The 21176-nt window shown below is 42.2% G+C and overlaps 1 protein-coding gene across 6 annotated transcripts in view; it reads right to left on the bottom strand.

Moving 5' to 3' along the window:
• LOC126108467 (zinc finger protein 879-like) overlaps nt 1-21176 on the bottom strand; it is a 223442-nt gene that overhangs the window by 170537 nt on the left and 31729 nt on the right. For 4 of the 6 annotated variants that reach the window (XM_049913711.1, XM_049913710.1, XM_049913714.1 and 1 more), the window contains one exon: nt 14708-14865. The exons of the other annotated variants lie outside the window; for them this stretch is intronic. In XM_049913711.1, the coding sequence (XP_049769668.1) occupies nt 14708-14737 (30 nt within the window). In that variant the 5' untranslated portion in view covers nt 14738-14865. The remainder of the gene's footprint in view (nt 1-14707; nt 14866-21176) is intronic. 6 annotated transcript variants of the gene reach the window in all.

Below are 21176 nucleotides of genomic sequence, written 5' to 3'. Positions count from 1 at the left end.
ACGTTGTCGTTGGAAAAATGGCGGAATCTGAACCAGGAACACCTCATCTCATTGTCTCCAGAGTACTGGAAAAAACAAACCATTCTACTATTGCTAGGGTTGTTCGTGATGCATTACGCGTTATGTGGCACGCTAAAGAAAACGAGGAGAAACTGCTGGAGATAGTTACAGATGCAGCAGCATATATGATTAAGGCTGCTAAAGCTTTGCAGGTATTTTATCCCAAGGCAGTTCACATAACTTGTTTTGCACATGCTCTTCACCGACTGGCTGAAGAAATTCAAGCGTATTTTCCAGAAGTAAATGCCTTACTTTCCTCCGTGAAAAAAGTGTTTGTGAAGGCGCCATCAAGAGTAAAATTATTTACTGAAATGATGCCAGGTATTCGTTTAGACCCACAGCCGATCACCACAAGGTGGGGAACACGGATAGAAGCAGCTCTGTATCACAGTGAGCATTTAGAAGACGTGAAAAGGGTGATGGACAGAAAGAAGCAGCATGTATCCCAGCTGCAATTAGTGCTTGCAATGAGGAGAGTCTGCAGAGTAAATTAGCGTTTGTTTGGACCTATTTCAGTAAACTCCCAGCCACAATCACATGTATGGAAGAAAAAGCAATGCTTCTATTTTTTGCCCTTGAGGTCTACGAAACAGCTGTCGTCGGAGACATACCAGGAGGAATAGGAAAGTGTCTTCGCAACAGAATTGAGAAAACTGAAGCAAGGAATATTTCTTTGGGATGTGAATAAGGTGTTACAAGGAGAATGTGAAGAACAGCTTAATGTTTATTCTGTAAGTGACATAGCCTCTTTTCGGTACTGTCCTGTGACTTCCTGTGATGTAGAGAGATCTTTCTCTTCGTATAAAAACATTTTAAGTGACAGAAGGAAATCATTTCTTCCAGAAAACTGTGAAAAATATTTAACTGTTTATTGCAATAAAAGCAGCTGATGCTAAAATAGACTAAGAGAAAGAGACAAACAGACAGTAATAAATATTAACTTTGTTAATTAATATTTTAAGAATAATTGTATAATCAGATTACTTTAAGAGGATTAAAAGATGTGAGAAAGTTGAGATAATGAATTTTATTTATTATACATATTTTAAAGTTTTTAGAGCATAATTATCAGATTTTTAATGCATAGATGCATACATATATTCATACTTTTCAGTGCATATGATTCCGAGCCTACTAATGACATTCTCAATGTACAAGGCACTTTACAGACAAAACCACGGCATCCGGGACCATGTGACCAGGCTCGTTACGAATGTTGCCAACACAAAATCCGTTCTGCGCATCCGAAGCTTAATACAGAGATATTTCTACTCTGAGCGACTCCCACCACTTTACCACCTGCACTCCTACTCGTTACAGTTGACGCCACTTCTCTATGCACTGACAACTCTCATCTTCTGGTCTTGCCACAATTGAACACTACCTTTCCCAACATTCTGCAGACTCCAAACCCATTACCTCATTCCCCACTCACCTAATTAACTTTTTCTCCTTTGAAGGGAAGGTATACAAACAAATCCATAGGACAGCCACGAGCACCCGCATGGCACCCTCCTATACCAACCTATTTACGGGCCATCTAGAGGAGACCTTTCTACCCTCCCAAAACCGCTAACCCTCGGTCTGGTTCAGGTTCGTTCATAATATCTTCACAATTTGGACAGGGCAAAGACACACTATCTTCATTCCGTCACAATCTCAGCACCTTCTGTCCCATCCACTTCACTCGGTTCCCCTCAACCGAGTGTGCTACCTTTCTGGACATTAACCACCAACACACTGACGGCTCCATCCACCCTTCTGTCCACATTTAACACGCAAACTATCTACGGTATCTGTATTTTGATACGTGCCATCCCTTCCCACACCAAAGTAGCCCTCCCGTACAGTCTCGCACCCAGGGGAAGGCACATCTGCAGTGACACGAACTCCCTTTCCCAGTACGCCGAGGGTCTCACCGAGGCCTTCGCAGACGGGCAATACGCCCTAAACCTAGTCTACAGACGGACCTCCTGTGCCATTTCCCCTCACACACCCAATCCTCCCACCACCCCCAGGAATCACCCCAGGCTGAAACCACCGAATCACACCATTCACCAGATCTCCGATTACCTACCGTCGTGATGTGAAATGAGGGACATCCTACCCGAAATCCTTCCCGACCCTTCCTAAAGCGGTGTTACGTTGTCACCCAATCTCCACAACATCCTAGCCCATCCCCGTGCCACTCCCAATCCCGAACCCTCGCCACAGGCATTGTGTCGCTGTGGAAGACCCGGGTGCACGACTTGCCCTATCCGCCCGCCCAGCAATTCCTACTCCAGTCCTGTCACAGGCTTATCCTACACAGACGGGGGCTGGGCCACCTGTGAAAGCAGCACCTGTCACACCAGCTCTGCTGAAATCATTGCACAGGACGAACGGCTACTGCCAAACTGTGGCCCGCCCTGCAGCACAACACGCAGCCGAACGTAACACACTCGATTGCTACGACTGCTCCAAAAGCTGTGCCATCTGGATCCTCCCCTGCACCACTAGTTTTTCTGAACTGTGCAGATGGGAGTTATTCTTACAACAAATTCTGTGTTCCCGAATTTAGCCCCCTTCGACGTAATGTACTGTACCCTCCACCCGACAGTTTCGGCCGCCTCGTCCCACCGCCTCTTCCGTTTTCACGTTCCCCACCCTCTTCGTGTGCCGCCCTCTGCAGACGTAACTGCCCATCCTGTCCCCCTCCCTCCTCCTCTCCTTTCCTCTTCCGCGCCTCATTCCCCTAGCTCACGGACCTGCTCCTGGCAGACTCTATTGCCCCCAAACGGCGCTCTTCTGTCGCCCGACCTGTACTCTGCCGTCCCACCTCCTTCCCCGCCCCACTCCAGAAAGCTGTTCACGTGACAGCCACATTCCGATCGGAGCCGACAGGTGGTAGCGGTCTCGTGTACATGAGGTGTGCTCGATCGTGTGATCGTTTTTTTCTGCTGAGAAAGGCTTCGGGCAAAACTATAATGTGTAACAGTCTTTTCGTTGTGCCCGTCTGCAACTGGACACGTCACCTTTACGGTGAGTAGCAATCTATCCTCCTCTCAATATTGTCGATATTCTAACATTTCTTTTGCCCCGAGGTATATACTCGAATATTACGCTAGCTATTCGTTCGTCAGACGTCCTTCGAATGTGTTCGCACCATTTCTTTTTGTACTTCTCTACTTCGTGAAGTATGCTTCTGATGCACTATTCATTTCTAATTTCGTGGTCCTTTTTCGGATCTACGAGTTTGTGACCAGTTAGTCGTTGCTCCGAACTTCTTCCATTGACTGGTGGTTGGAGTCCTACTCTGATACCTACCCTGGAACTAGTGCTGCCATCACACTATAAACTTTTTGTACTATATCTTTCCTGAATTTCTTGAGGAGAGTGCGATTTAAAGTAGCTGCCGACTGTTAAAATTTTTGCAAATGAATTCTCGATCATTCAACATAATATATGAGATCTCACATCCTAGGTATTTAAAACTATTTATTTGTTCTAGCTGTTTATCGTCAGGTATTCCTTATTGTGGAATGCTATTATTTCAGATTTATGTTGAGAGACTGACATATTATAATCATTGGCAATGTCTAAAACTGCTCTCTCTAATTTATCTTATGAGTCTCCTAAAATTATCTGATCATCTGGAAACATGAGTATATTTATAAACATTATTATTAAGCTTATAATGGTGTACTACTTTATCCTGCCACCTCTTTTGTCTTGTATTTACCTATCAAATAATGTGGATGACAAATGACGCTATTGTCTCACTCCTTGAGAGATGGTTTTTGAAAACAGACTTCCTTTTTGTACTTTCATTTACTTGTGTATGTACGTATGTTGAATTACACTTATGAGTTGCTGAGGTATACCACTCTTTTCAAAAATTTCCCATAATTCAACTGCATTAACTTTCTCATAGTTAATAAGTGTTATTTACAAGTGATATTGCATTCTCTTGTGTATTTCAACAATGTGGCACATTGGAAAAACACTAAGTGAGATCTTTCCATACAAAACCCGCTCTGTTACAAAACATGCCTGAGAGTATCTTTAGTCTACTTGTTAGTTTTGCATATTCTTGTATCCATAGCTTAAGAGACTAATAGCTCAATAGCTGTCACACATCCTGTAGTCCCCTCTCTTAAGCTGGTATTACACGACATGCCTAACACGTACGAGTAAGGTGTAGATGGCCTGCCACCTATTGGCAGAATAGGTGAAGTTGTGATTTTAGCAGATGGTTCATCCACAGAGGAGAAATACGAACCATTCTATTCTTCCATGGGTCTGTACATGCACTGCAGAATCAAGCAGGCTTTCGGCATGTTATTGTGGTAGTAGATGGGCGTGAGCTATTGAGGACACTTTTGGCTATTGTGCAAGATGTTACATACATTTTTATATGGCAAATTTCTTATAAATACTGTAATAAAACAACTAAAAATGTCATTTTTGTGTTGCCACTGAGAAAAGCTGCAATCTAATGATAGCTTCTTATTTTAGAAATGGACTGCAACAAAGAAAGTTGAGCCATACTGCATGGAAAGAAATCTATATATGACACATTAGATACGCTGTACCATAATCAGATACGTCTACAAATGTTTAATTCTGAGTCTGTATGTTTTATGTAAATGTGCATATATGTTTAGTTTCGGTATGTGTAAGTATCACCTCGATTATACGATTGTTATGTTTCGTATTACACTATTAATATTCTCATATTACGGTGAAGTGCCAAAGAAACTGGTGCAGGCACTCAAATACAGAGTGATGTGAACAGGCAGAATACGGCGCTGCAGTTGCCAACACCAATATAATACAACAAGTCTCTGACGCAGTTGTTAGATCAGTTACTGTTCCTACAATGGGCAAGTGAGGTAGAATGTGGTGTTAAAGTCGACGCACGAGCGATGGGACACAGCATCTCCGAGGTAGCGACGAAGTGAGGATTTTGCCGTATGACCATTTCACGAGTGTACCGTAAACATCAGGAATCCAGTAAAACGTCAAATCTCCTACATTGTCGTGGCCAGAAAAAGATCCTGCAAGAATGGGACCAATGACAAGTGAAGAGAATCATTCAACATGACAGAAGTGCAACCCTTCTACAAATTGCTGCAGATTTCAATGCAGGGCCATCAAGAAGTTTGCAAACCATTCAAAGAAACATCATCCATATGGTAGCTTCCGGAGCCAAAGGCCCACTCGTGTACCCTCAATGACTGCACGAGACAAAGCGTTATGCCTTGGCTGAGCCCCGCAACACCGACATTGGACTGTTGATGACTGGAAACGTGTTCCCTCGTTGGACAAGTCTCATTTCAAATTGTATCGAGCGGATGGATCTGTACGGATGTGTATGGAGACAACCTGATGAATCCGTGGACCTTGCATGTCAGCAGGGAACTGTTTGAGCTGGTGGAAGCTCTGTAATGGTGTGGAGTGTGTGTAGCTGGACGGATATGGGGATCCCTGATGCGTCTAGCTACATCTCTAACAGGTGACACGTACGTAAGCATCCTGTCTGATCACCTGCATCCATTTGTGTCCATTATGCATTTCGATGGACCTGGACAATTCCAGCAGAACAATGAGACACCCACCATGTCCAGAAATGCCACAGAGTGCCTCCAGGAATAATTCCGCTGGCCACCAAACTCCCCAGACATAAACATTATTGAGCATATCTGGGATGCCTTGCAATGTGCTGTTCAGAAGAGATCTCCACCCCCCTTGTACTCTCACAGATTTATGGACAAACCTGCAGGATTTATGGTGTCAAATCCCTCCAGCACTACTTCACACTTTAGTCAAGTCGATGCCACATCGTGTTGCAGCACTTCTGCATACTTGCGAGGGCACTACACGATATTAGGCAGGAGTACCAGTTTCTTTGGCTCTTCAGTGTATTTCAGCAGATCGAGATACTGTTGAGAGAACATCCGTAAGAGTCAGGGCAGTTGTGTCAGACGTAACCAGTGATGACTGTGAAAGCCATTTCGAATCTTTGAAGTTGCACTATGTTAAACAGCTTCCCTCAGTGCTGCGTCACATGCTCAAATCCCGTCATATGCGATCGACACCAGCTTGTCAAAATAAGGTGTATTCACTCTGATGAAGTTTCCAGATAACTGTGGATGTTCCAGCCTCAGTTTCTTAATTAACAATGAGTATAAGTCCCTGCCTTCGCCCCTTCTCTCCAGTCAGAGTCAAACACAATTCAATCTCCTGACATTACGTTGTCATTCTGCCCTTCTCCTAATGACTAAGCCGACACTGTCACGGCAAATGCAACATAAATAACTGTGCTCTCTGTGTCTAAAAGGCTGTGAAACATAAACAGAGATAATCATTTGCTTGTACCAGCATGATATAAAATGAACATCTTAGTCCATAATTCTCTCTCTCTCTTCCCAAGCATTAATCCTGACTTGTGGGGTCTGCTGTTTTGCTACATCTCCTCCATTTCTCCCTGTCGTTGACATCTTCTGACCAAAAACGTGCATTGAAGTTGTCAGTCCATCTCTTTGCCGGTCTTCCTTGTGGTCTTGTTCCTCCCGGGTTGATGTGGAGCGCTGGTTTTGCGACGGAGTTGTCTTGCTTTCTCGTGACGTGGCCATACCAGCAGAGAGGGGCTTCCCTAACTTTGTCGGTGATCGGCACAACACCAAACCTTTGACGGACGTCTGTACTTTTCACAACAGTTAATAAATATTAAATTGGTGCATATGTTCATAGTGTTTTTGTTTTGCATGTTGGCACTCCAGTTGCTATTTCTTATTTGTAGTTCACTGTTGCTTTTTCAGTTCACTTACTGCTATTTTATCATTTACAGATAGTGAATTGAGCTGCGGATGCTAGAAAATGGTGTGCCAAGTGGTGAAATCAGATCACTTCTGATACATTATCCTGTTTCACCTTTGGAGTTTGAGAAGATCGTTTAAACACATTAATCTGCAATGATCCACATCAAAGTACTCGAGAACTGTCAGGTGTGATGAAGAGTAATCATTCCACCATCATACGACATTTGCATGCAATGGGGAAGGTTCAAAAATTGGGTGTAAAGATACCACAATAAAATGTGTGTGATATCTTATGGGACTTAACTGCTAAGGTCATCAGTCCCTAAGCTTACACACTACTTAACCTAAATTATCCTAAGGACAAACACACACACCCATGCCCGAGGGAGGACTCGAACCTCCGCCGGGACCAGCCATACAGGTACCACATATACTATAATCCAAAATAACAAAAATCAGAGGGTGGCCGGATGTGCATCTCTTCTTGCTTGTCATCAATTGGCTTGTGAACAACACCAACCTTCTTGTCCCGTATTGTTACTGGTAATGAGAAATTGTGTCTCTAAGCAAACACGAACCGTGGACTTTGCTATTGGTAGGGAGGCTTGCGTGCCTCGGCAATATAGATAGCCGTACTGTATGTGCAACCACGACGGAGGGGTATCTGTTGAGAGGCCAGACAAACGTGTGGTTCCTGAAGAGGGGCAGCAGGCTTTTCAGTGGTTGCAGGGGCAACAGTCTGGATGATTGACTGATATGGCTTTGCTGTGCTGGTACTGCTAACAGCTGAAAGCACGGGGAAACTACACCCATAATTTTTCCCGAGGGCATGCACCTTAACTGTATGGTTAAATGATGACGACATCCTCTTGGGTAAAATATTCCGGAGGTAAAATAGTCCCCCATTCAGATCTCCGGGCTGGACTACTCAAGAGGATGTCGTTATCAGGAGAAACAAAACTGGCGTTCTACGATGCGGAGCACAGAATGTCAGGTCCCTTAATCGGGCAGGTACGTTAGAAAATTTAAAAAGGGAAATGGATAGGTTTAAGTTAGATATAGTGGGAATTAGTGAAGTTCTGTGGCAGGAGGAACAAGACTCCTCGTCAGGTGAATACAGGGTTATAAAAACAAAATCAAATAGGGGTAATGCAGGAATAGGTTTAATAATGAATAAAAATTAAAATAAAAAAGAGGAGAGAGCATGGGTAAGCTACCACAAACGCCAAGATAGTCACGAAGCCCACACTTACTACAGTAGTACAAGTTACTAGCTCCACAGACGACGAAGACATTGATGAAATGTATGATGAGATAAAAGTAACTATTCAGATAGTGCAGGGAGATGAAAATTTAGTAGTCATGGGGGACGGGAATTCGATATTTATTTATTTATTTATTTATTTATATACTTGTTCCATAGATCTGTACATGTGAGCAAGTCACTCAGATGTGGAACGTGTCAATGTACATAATAAAATACATAGAATAAAGACATTGTTATAGTATTAATAACAGTGCACAAAAGTCATACTTATTAGCTTAAAAACTAGTCAATATAAATGTGAAGATAGCAGTTTCATATATAGGGCATTATTTCATCTATTTTAACCTTCAACAGTAATCAAAACTTCCCACTTTGGGTTTAAAAGTGACCCAAAAATGGAAATGAGAAAAACAGGAATTTTTACATTAGGGCATTATTACATTAGTTTAACAGTGAACAGTGTCAAAAAATTTAAAATCATCTTTCCAATCTGGGTTTTACTTATTTCTCTGAAAGAATTCCTCTAGTGAATAAAGTGAGGTCTCAAGTAAATAATTTTTCAAGCTACGTTTAAATACTGATGTACTACTCCTTAAACTTTTGATGCTGTTGGGTAGGGAATTGAAAATTTTCGTTCCAGCGTACTTTACCCCTTTCTGAATAAGTGTCAAGTTCTTTAACTCACAGTGGAAATCCTCTTTTCTTCTGGTGTTATGTTCATGATGTAGGCAATTCGTTTCATACAGAGTGGGGTTATTTATTACGAAGCACATCAGTGAATATATGTACTGAGATGTTGCTGTCAGTATTTCAAGTCGTTTAAAAAGATTTCGACACGAGGTTCGTGGGGGTACACCACAAATGATTCTTATTGTTCTTTTTTGTGCTGTGAGGATTTTCTTTGCGGCAGGTGTATTGCCCCAGAAGATGATGCCATAACACATGACTGAATGAAAATAGCCAAAGTAAGCTGACTTTGAGATGGTAATGTCATTGAAGCGTGACAAAATTCGTAAAGCATATGTTGCCGACATCAGCCGTTTTAGTGTTTGTAGAACGTGATGTTCCCAGTTCAGCCTACTGTCCACGTATACGCCTAGGAATTTTGATAAGTACACTTGCTTTATCATCTGATCATTCTGTGTGATAACTATTTCTTTTGGGTTTTTGTGGGTTGTCTGGAACTGGATAAAATTGGGTTTTTTTTTTCAGGTTTATTGAAAGGGAGTTAATACTAAACCAACCCAGAACTTCTTTAAGGATATCATTGACCTCAGATTCTAAGTCAGTAGTTGACACATTATCCACCACAATGCTCGTATCATCAGCGAACATTGTAAATTTACACTGCTTATTGATGGATAAAGGCAGATCATTAACATATATGAGGAACAGCAAGGGCCCAAGCACTGATCCCTGTGGCACTCCCTGCTGCACAATTCCCCACTCAGAGTCCACTATATATTGTGATACACTATCTGAAACATCTAGAATAATCTTCTGCTTCCTATTTTCTAGGTACGATTTTAACCAGTTTCCTACAGGTCCTGTAATTCCATAATGACAGGCCTTCTTGAGGAGTATCTGGTGATCTACACAGTCGAACACCTTTGATAGGTCGCATAGGACACCAATTGGCAGCCTCTTTCTGTTTATAGACTCTAGAACATCATTTGTGAATGAGAAAATTGCGTTATCTATTGAAACTCCCGTTTGAAAACCAAACTGCTGACTGTTAATGATGTTCAGAAAGAAAATTAGTAAGTAGTAGGTGAAAATGGAATGAGGTTAAGGAATGAAAGAGGAAGCCGCCTGGTAGAATTTTGCACAGAGCATAACTTAATCAAAGCTAACACTTGGTTTATGAATCATAAAAGAAGGTTGTATATGTGGAAGAGGCCTGGAGACAATGGAAGGTTTCAGATAGACTATATAATGGCAAGACAGAGATTTAGCAACAAGGTTTTAAATTATAAGACATTTCCTGGGGCAGATGTGGACTCTGACCACAATCTGTCAGTTATGAACTGTAGATTAAAACTGAAGAAACTGCAAAAAGTTGGGAATTTAAGGAGATAGTACCTGGATAAAATGAAAGAAGCAGAGGTTGTAGAGAGTTTCAAAGAGAGCATTAGGGAAGGTTTGCAAGAATAGGGGAAACAAATTCAGTAGAAAGAGAACGGGAAGCTTTGAGAGATGAAATATTAAAGGCAGTTGAGAATCAAGTACGTAAAAAGACAAGGGCTAGTAGAAATCCTTGGGTAACAGAAGAGATATTAACTTTAATTGATGAAAGGAGAAAACATAAAAATGCAGTAAATGAAGCAGGCTAAAAGGAATACAAACATCTCAAAAATGAGATCGACAGGAAGTGAAAAATGGCTAAGCAGGGATGGCTAGAAGTCAAATGTAAGGATATAATAGAGGCATATATCACTAGGAGTAAGATAGATACTGCCTACAGGAAAATTAAAGAGACCTTTGGAGAAAAGAGAACCACTTGTATGGATATCAAGAGCTCAGATGGAAACCCAGTTCTATGCCAAGAAGGGAAAGCAGAAAGGTGGAAGGAGTATATAGGGGGTCTATGCAAGGGTGATGTACTTGAGGACAATATTATGGAAATGAAAGAGGATGTAGATGAAGATGAAATGGGAGATATGCGTGAAAAATTTGACAGGGCACTAAAAGACCTAAGTCGAAACAAGTCCCTGGGAGTAGACAATATTCCATTAGAACTACTGATAGCCTTAGGAGAGACAGTCATGACAAAACTCTGGTCTGGTGAGCAAGATATAAGAGACAGGCGAAATACCCTCAGACTTGAAGAAGAATACAATAATTCCAATACCAAAGAAAGCAGGTGTTGACAGGTGTGAAAATTACTGAACCATCAGTTTAGTAATCCACGGCTGCAAGGTACTAACACGAACTCTTTGCAGGTGAATGGAAAAACTGGTAGAAGCTGACCATGGGGAACATCCATTTAGATTCCGCAGAAATGTTGGAACATGTGAGGCAATACTGACCCTACGAATCATCTTAGAAGATAGAGTACGGACAGGCAAACCTATGTTTCTTGCATTTATAGACTTGAGAAAGCTTTTGACAACAGTGATTGGAATACTCTCTTTCAAATTCTCAAGATGGCAGGGGTAAAATACAGGGAGCGAAAGGTTATTTACAATTTGTATACAAACGAGATGGCAGTTGTAAGAGGTGAAGGGGCATGAAAGGAAAGCAGTGGTTGGGAAGGGAGTGAGACAGGGATGTAGCCTATCCCTGGTGTTATTCAATCTGTATATTGAGCAAGCAGTAAAGGAAACAAAATAAAAATTTGGAGTAGGAATTAAAATCCATGGAGAAGACATAAAATCTCTGAAGTTTGCCGAAGACAATATAATTCTGTCGGAGACAGCAAAGTACCTCGAAGAGCTGTTGAATGGAATGGACAGTGTCTTGAAAGGAGGATATAAAAAAACGAGGATAATGGAATGTAGTATAATTAAATCAGGTGATGCTGAGGGAATTAGATTAGGAAATGAGACAAAGTAGGTGAGTTTTGCAATTTGGTGAGCAAAACAACTGATGATGATCGAAGTAGAGAAGATATAAAATGTAGACTGGCAATGGGAAGGAAGGCGTTTCTGAAGAAGAGAAGTTTGTTAACATCGAGTATAGATTTAAGTGTCAGGAAGTCGTTTCTGAGAGTATTTGTATGGAGTGTAGCCATGAATGGAGGTGAATAATGGACAATAAATAGTTTACACAAGAAGAGAATATAAGCTTTCGAAATGTGGTGCTACAGAAGAATGCTGAAGATTAGATGGGTAGATCACATAACTAATGAGGAGGTATTGAATAGGATTGGGGAGAAGAGGAATTTGTGGCACAACTTGACTAGAAGAAGGGATCAGTTGGTAGGACATGCTCTGAAGCATCAACGGATCACAAATTTAGTTTTAGGGGGCAAAATGGAGGGTAAAGATCATTGAAGGAGACCAATAAATGAATACACTAAGCAGATTCGGAGGGATGTAGGTTGCAGTAGTTACTTGGAAATGAAGAAGCTTGCACAGGATAGAGTAGCATGGAGAACTGCATCAAACAAGTCTCTGGACAGAAGACCACAACAAGAACATGCCAACATAAGAAAAAGAAAGGAAATGTTGAGGGCAAACAATGCAGAACTCCCTGTACAGAGACCTGCACACAACCACAGGAGATAAAGTTATCCTCTGGAGGGATAAAGATGGTGAGGTGTACTACGAATTCCTTCCCTGAGGTGTAACCAGCAATGTTGACATTTGCTGTCAACAAGTGAGATGTCTTGAGATGCAATCCAAAACAACAACCAGGATAACACATGCTCACATTCTGCTAGTGTGAATAAAAGCACTATACAAGAGTTAGGTTGGGAAGTATTCTGGACCGACCTTATTCACTTGTTCTTGCAACTTCAGATTTTCCACCTTTTCTACTCTCTACTGAACAACCTTCAATGAACTTCCTTTCCAGATGAAAATGCACTCCGAACATGGCTCACTGAGTTGTTCACCTCAAAACCACACTATTTCTACAGTTGTGGAATCAAAAAGTTACCACAGTGTTGGCAGACTAATGCAAACAGTGAAGGCGAATGTATTACTGGTGATTAAAGCCTCTGTTGTGTGTATCTGTTGAGTTTATTTAACTCATGGAAAAATGCTACAGACTTATGCACCAACCTAATACAAACCTAGACCTCTCAGAAGTTTTAATATGGGTGAACAGGAGCTTTACAAAAATACTTTCACACTCAGTGACGTAAACAAGGCTGCAGCTACAAATATGCACCTTTAGGATGTCGGTGCAGACTTACACATTAGGTGTACCGTGTAAGAGAGCTAACGGAAAGGCTGGTGGCTTCAGAGTCAAACAGTTTGGGTGCTGGTGCAGACTTGTATGCAACAGTTCTGTTGTGTAAGATGGCTTTAAATAATGGGATAACAACTGCAGTTTGCCCGTCTTCTAGTACATGACAGTATTTAGAAAATTTAATAGTTTAATATTTAAATAATTCCACACTGAGATTGTCTACTCCTGGTTATTTTAGGGTTTTGGCAGACTTCAACACAGCATTTAATTCTTCCACTAATACAACATTAATACGCACATCGCTAATTACAGTGCCCGTATTTTCCTCAAATTTTGGGAGTCAAGCCACTCATTTTCTGAAATGGGGTTAATTTGAATATTATCTTTATACATACCAGAGTTAAAGTTACGAGGTCTGTTCAAAAATTGTACAACACTCGTAATTTCGAGCCAATGGCGGGCTGGAACGAAATGCGGTTGTCACCCCTGTGTTTAATGTGTAACTGCCACAAGTTTCATTGTTGTATGTGTGTTACTTATTGTTGAGTGCCTTATTCAGTAGAACGTTGTGTTGCACGGTTTGCGAATTTTGAGATGGCAGAGTTAGAGAAGCAACATGCCTGCATTAAATTTTGTGTGAAACTCAAGAAAACCTTTACACAGTCAAACCAAATCACGCAGGAAGCCTACGGGGATAAGTGCTGTAGACGTACTCGGTGTTACGAATGGTTCACACGGTTTAAATATAACCGGGTGGAAGCTAAAGATGACCCTAGTACGTGTCTGGAACGTCAACGAAATTGTGCGAGGCAATCAAAGACTGACTGTCCGAGAGATTGCAGAAGCATTTCCGTTGGATCACGCCACAAAATCCTGACACAGCATCTCGGAATGCGTCCTGTTGTCGCCGAGTTCGTACCACGGCTCGAGAGTCGAGACCAGAAAGACCTTCGCTTCTCTATATGTGAAGAGCTTCTGGATCGCACAAATGAGAATGTGACATTCCTTAAGAGAATCCTAACTGGTGATTAGACACGGTTCTACGGTTATGATGTTGAGACAAAGGTTCAATCTTCACAACGGTTTGGGAAAGGTTATCCGAGACCAAAAAAAGCTCGTTAGAATAAGTCAAATGTCAAAGACATGCTGATAGTTTTCTTTGACTCTGAACAATTAAAAAATTCATCACGAACTTGTGTCGCAGGGACAAACTGTTAATCGACGGTACTATCAGGACGTGATGCGACGCCTGCGAGCAAATGTGAGAAGGAAACAGCCTGAAATGTGGGTCTCGCATCACGATAACGCATCCGCAGATTCGTTTCGTATTGCACAAAAAACAAAATCACTGTGCTGCCCATAATCTCCAGACCTGGCCTCAGCAGACTTCTTTTTACTTCCAAAGTTGAAAACTTCGTTGAAAGGACGAATATTTGCAACGGTAGTCGAGATAAAAGAAAATTCGCAGGCGGCGCTTCACGCAATCTAGCAAGAGGTGTACCGAGACTGCTTCTGCAAGTCGAAACGGAGTTGGTAGCAGTGTACCGATCGTGGAGGAGAACATTTTGAAGGAGACCGTGCACAATAAGTAAGAGGTAAGTGGACAAAGTTATGGAATTTTCTGAACTGACCGCATATATTGCCCCAGTATTATCACTCACTCTCACTCTGAAGGAGGGCTCTCACGTACAATCTCACCCCAGCAAATGAGAGTACTCACCTGCGCTGCAGATGGCAGACCCGCTTCCATCGTGCCCCAGAGTCGACTCGGATGCCCCTTTAATTAACGGCAACCCCAGCTGTGACGGAACAGGAAACCACCAGCTTCACGTTTTGCTCAGTACGTCAGTAGGCCGATAGATCGTGTTGCTCAGTCACCTACAGACATGCCAAAGAATTTTCAATATGAACAAATTCGAACAAAAGTTAAGATTGTACTACCACACAGTCCACCTACAAATTATCTAATTATCTACATTTTCAGCAGCCTGACGAGGACCGACGTGCATGGATACTCCCAATGGAGGTTTGGAAAGAAGTTTTAAATTCCTTTGCAAAAGTTCTTAATATCTTGCAAGCAGACGTAAAGTAGAAAATTGTAAATCACCAGATATTCAAAAACATGTGAAAAGACTACATCATCAAGCTCTGCTTCCCTAAATCATCAGAGTATCTACACTTGGAACGTAAATCTCAGTTAAGACTACTGTTCGTACACTATGTGATCAAAAGTATCTGGACACCCACAAAAACATATGTTCGTCATATTAGGTGCTTTGTGGTGCCACCTACTGCCAGGTACTCCATATCAGCGACCTCAGTGGAATAGGCATCAGGAGAGAGCAGAATGGGGTGCTCTGCAGAACTAACGGACTTCGAACGTGGTCAGGTGATTGAGTGTCACTTGTGTCATATGTCTGTACGCGAGAGTTCCACAATCCTAAACATCCCTAGGTCCACTGTTTCTGACGTAACAGTGAAGTGGAAACTTGAAGGGACACTTACATCACAAAAGCATACAGGCCAATCTCGTGTGTTGACTGACAAGAGATCGCCGACAGTTCAAGAGGGTTGTAATGTGTAACAGGCAGACATCTACGCAGATTGTCACACAGGAATTCCAAACTGCATCAGGATCCAGTACTATGACAGTTAGGCAGGAGGTGGGAAAATTTGGATATCACATCACGCTGGTGAATGCCAAACGAAGCCTCGCTCGGTGTAAGGAGCGTAAACATTGGACGATTAAACAGTGAAAAAATGTGTGGAGTGACAAATCACGGTACACAATGTGGCGATCTGATGGCAGGATGCGGGTATGGCGAATGCCCGACGGTTGTCATCTGCCATCGTGTGTAGTGCTGACAGTAAAATTCGGAGACGGTGGTGTTATGGTGTGGTCGTATTTTTCATGGAGGGGGCTCGCAACCCTTCTTGTTTTACGTGACACTGTCACAATTCAGGCCTACCTTGACGTTTTAAGCACCTTCTCGCTTCCCACTGCTGAAGAGCAATTTGGGGACGGCGATTGCCATCTTTGAACACAATCTAGCACCTGCTCATATGCACAGCCTGTGGTGAAGTGGTTACACAACCGTAACATCCCTGTGTTGGACTGGCCTGCAATGGAGTCATGACCTGAATCTTATAGAACACGTTTGGGATGTTTCGGAAAGCCGACTTCGTGCCAGGCCTCTCTCCTCAGTGCAGCACTCCGTGAAGAATGGGCTGCCATTCCTCAAAAAACCTTCCAGCACCTGACTGAACATATGCCTGCGAGAGTGGAAGCTCTCATCTAGGCTAAGGGTGGGCCTAGAGCATATGGAATTCCAGCATTACCCACAGAGGGCACCATGAACTTGTAAGGCATTTTCAGCCAGGTGTCCAGATACTTTTGATCACATAGTGTTATGTTGCAGATTTTAACCTCTGCGGTATATGTACAGATGATACTGTTTTCTGAGCTTACAAGGGAACCTCCCCATCGCACCCCCCTCAGATTTAGTTATAAGTTGGCACAGTGCATAGGCCTTGAAAAACTGAACACAGATCAATCGAGAAAACAGGAAGAAGTTGTGCGGAACTATAAAAAAAATGAATAAAATATACAAACTGAGTAGTCCATTCGAAGATAGGCAACATCAAGGACAATCAAGAGTCACGGAGCGCCGTGGTCCCGTGGTTAGCGCGAGAGTTGCGGAACGAAAAGTCCCTGGTTCAAATCTTCCCTCCACTGAAAATTTTACTTTCTTTATTTTTGCAAAGTTATGGTCTGTCCATTCGTTCATTGACGTCTCTGTTCACTGACATCTCTGTTCACTGTAATAAGTTTAAGTGTCTGTGTTTTGCGACCGCACCGCATAACCGTGCGATTAGTAGACGAAAGGACGTGCCTCTCCAATGGGAACCGAAAACATTTGATCGCAAGGTCATAGGTCAACCGATTCCTCCCCAGGACAACACGTCTGATATATTCTATACGACACTGGTGACAGCATGTGCGTCACATGACAGGAATATGTTGTCGGCCCACCTAACTTGTACACTTAGCGAATGGGTAAAAAGATTCTTCTACCTTGCCCGATTTAGGTTTTCTTGTGGATGTGATAATTACTCCCAAAAAAGTGATGAAAACAAAAGAGTTTGTCACATAAACTGAAAATAAAAAATTAAACTTTTCACTCGATGGAAGACTTGAACCTGGGACCTCTCATTCCGTAGCTACTCTCGCTAACCACGGGACCACGGCGCTGGTTGATTCGCCTTGTCCTTGATGTTGCCTATCTTCACATGTACTACTCACTTTGTATATTTTACTTATTTTTTTCATAGTTTCACACAACTTCTTCCTGTTTTCTCGATTGATCTGTGTTCAGTTTTTCAAGGCCTATCCACTGTGCCAACTTACAACTAAATCTTAGGGGGGTGCGATGGGGAGGTTCCCTTGTTATCACGTAGTATAGACTGAGATGACAAAAATCACGGGATACCTCCTGATATTGTCTCGGAGCACCTTTTGCACAGTATAGTGCATTGCCTCAATAAGTCGTTGGAGGTCCCCGCAGATATATTGACCCGTGCGGCCTCTATAGCTGCCCAGAATTGCAAAAGTGTTGCCATTGTGGGATTTTATGCACAAACCTACGTCTTGATGAAGTCCCATAAATATATGGGATTCTTGTCAGGTGATCTGGATGGAGAAATCATTCACTCGAATTATCCTGCATGTTCTGCAAACCAATTGTGACTTGATGACACTGTGGACTGTCATCCATAAATCTTCCATTACTGATTGGGAACATGAAGTACACGAACGGCTTCAATGGTCTCCATGTAGAGGAACATAACCAATGATGGTTCAGTTGGACCAGAGGACACAGCTCATTCCCACACTGGAGCCACCACCATTGCACAGTGCACAGTGCCTTGTTGACGGAGTAGATTAGATTAGATTAGATTAGATTAATACTAGTTCCATGGATCATGAATACGATATTTCGTAATGATGTGGAACGAGTCAAATTTTCCAATACATGACATAATTAAGTTAATTTAACAACATACTTAAGTTAATATATCAACTTTTTATTTTTTTGTGTTTTTTTATTATTTTTAATATTTTTTTCTTAATTTATATCTAAAAATTCCTCTATGGAGTAGAAGGAGTTGTCATTCAGAAATTCTTTTAATTTCTTCTTAAATACTTGTTGGTTATCTGTCAGACTTTTGATACTATTTGGTAAGTGACCAAAGACTTTAGTGCCAGTATAATTCACCCCTTTCTGTGCCAAAGTTAGATTTATCTTGAATAGTGAAGATCATCCTTTCTCCTAGTATTGTAGTTATGCACACTGCTATTACTTTTGAATTGGGTTTGGTTGTTAATAACAAATTTCATAAGAGAGTATATATACTGAGAAGCTACTGTGAATATCCCTAGATCCTTAAATAAATGTCTGCAGGATGATCTTGGGTGGACTCCAGCTATTATTCTGATTACACGCTTTTGTGCAATAAATACTTTATTCCTCAGTGATGAATTACCCCAAAATATGATGCCATATGAAAGCAACAAGTGAAAATAGGCGTAGTAAGCTAATTTACTAAGATGTTTATCACGAAAATTTGCAATGACCCTTATTGCATAAGTAGCTGAACTCAAACGTTTCAGCAGATCATCAATGTGTTTCTTCCAATTTAATCTCTCATCAATGGACACACCTAAAAATTTGGAATATTCTACCTTAGCTACATGCTTTTGATTAAGGTCTATATTTATTAATGGCGTCATACCATTCACTGTACAGAACTGTATGTACTGTGTCTTATCAAAATTCAGTGAGAGTCCGTTTACAAGGAACCACTTAGTAATTTTCTGAAAGACAGTATTGACAATTTCATCAGTTAATTCTTGTTTGTCAGGTGTGATTACTATACTTGTATCATCAGCAAAGAGAACTAACTTTGCCTCTGCACGACACTCGAACCCAACCGTCAGCTCTCAACTACTGAAATCGGGACACATCCGAGCAGGCCACAGATTTCCAGTCATCCCAGGTTCAATCGATACGGTCACGAGCCCAGGAGAAGCACTGCAGGCGATCTCTTGCTGTCAGCGAAGGCACTCACGTGGGTCGTGTGCTGCCATAGTCCACTAAAACCAATTTTTGCGACACTGCCCTAACGGATACATTCATCGTACATCCCGCATTGATTTCTGTGGTTATTTCGTGCAGTGCTGCTTGTCTGTTAGCACTGACAACTACACAAAACCCCACTGCTCTGAGTCATTAAGTGAAGGCTTCCAGCCATTGTGTTGTCTGTTAATGGAGGTAATGCCTGGAAATTCATACTCTCAGACAAACACTGTAGATCCTGGAATCCTGAGTTCTCTAATGATTTCCAAAATGGAGAGGGGCATTCAATTTTGGAAATCAGTAGAGCACTCAACTACCATTGTGCATTCCAAGTGTAATAATTCCCGTCGTGCGGTCATAATCGTGTCAGAAATTGATGACTTTTGGCACCTCAGTGTAAAGTGTTACATGAAAACAACAGCCAGGAAATGTTAAAAACCGGGGCACCACCTCCTTTGCAAAGACAATCATACAATCATATGTGTGGACACATGCACGCACTCAACCCCCCCCCTCCCTCCCTCTGTGTGTGTATGTGTGGGGGGGGGGGGGGGAGGGTACCTCGAGTACCTCTATCGGTTCTCCCTTCTATTCCAGTCTCGTATTGTTCGTGGAAAGAAGGAGTGTCAGGATGCTTCTGTGTGGGCTCTAATCTCTCTGATTTTATCCTCACAGTCTCTTCGCGAGACATACGTAGGAGGGAGCAATATACTGCTTGATTCCTCGGTGAAGGTATGTTCTCAAAACTTCAACAAAAGCCCGTACCGAGCTACTGAGCGTCTCTCCTGCAAAGTCTTCCACTGGAGTTTATCTATCATCTCCGTAATGCTTTCGCGATTGCTAAATGATCCCCTAACGAAGCGCGCTGCTCTCCGTTGGATCTTCTGTATGCTTCTATCAACCCTATCTGGTACAGATACATTACATGTTTGTTTTTCCTGCTCATCTGTATTAAATTACATTTTCCTATATTTACACCTAGCTGCCATTCATCACACCAACTAGAAATTTTTTCTAAGTCATCTGGTACTCTCCAACGGTCACTCAACTTAGACACCACAGCATCATCAGCAAACAACAACAGATTGCTGCCCACCCTTTCCGCCAAATTATTCGTGTATACACTGATAACGCAAACTATAATGACCACTGCCCACCACAATGTCGGTTGCTGCCTGTCGGCGTTGTGGGCACGTGTCACGGTAACTAAAGTATATACGCAGACTAGACACGGACACGGGATCATACTAGTCAAGATATTGGCTGCAAGTGGAGAAATCCATTGAGATAAGTGATTTTGACAAAGAGCAGGTTATTATTATGTAGAGCCTCTGAACGAAAACATCCAAAATGGCAAACCTGGTTGAATGTTCCTGTGCTACTGTCATGAGCATCTACAGAAAGAGGTAGGAGGACAGTGAAACTACAACTAGGTGCTAAATGGTCAGATACCGACAATTCTTCAGGTAAGTCTTCAGGTCCAGACTGTATACCGATTAGGTTCCTTTCAGATTACACTGATACAATAGCTCCCTACTTAGCAATCATATACAACCGCTCGCTCACCGATAGATCTGTACCTACAGATTGGAAAATTGCGCAGGTCGCCCCAGTGTTTAAGAACGGTAGTAGGAGTAATCCATCGAACTACAGACCTATACCATTGACGTCGGTTTGCAATAGGGTTTTGGAGCATATACTGTATTCAAACATTATGAATCACCTCGAAGGGAACAATCTATTGATACGTAATTGGCACGGTTTCAGGAAACGTCGTTCTTGTGCTACGCAGCTAGCTCTTTATTTGCACGAAGTAATGGCCGCTATCGACAGGGGATCTCAGGTTGATTCCGTATTTCTAGATTTCCGGAAAGCTTTTGACACCGTTCCTCACAAACGACTTCTAATCGAGCTGCGGGCCTACGGGGTATCGTCTCAGTTGTGCGACTGGATTCGTGATTTCCTGTCAGGAAGGTCGCAGTTCGTAGTAATAGACGGCAAATCGTCGAGTAAAACTGAAATGGTATCAGGTGTTCCCCAGGGAAGCGTCCT

This window comes from Schistocerca cancellata, chromosome 11 (assembly GCF_023864275.1).
Source record: "Schistocerca cancellata isolate TAMUIC-IGC-003103 chromosome 11, iqSchCanc2.1, whole genome shotgun sequence".
NCBI lineage: Eukaryota > Metazoa > Arthropoda > Insecta > Orthoptera > Acrididae > Schistocerca > Schistocerca cancellata.
This window is presented reverse-complemented; position numbering and strand designations above follow the sequence as displayed.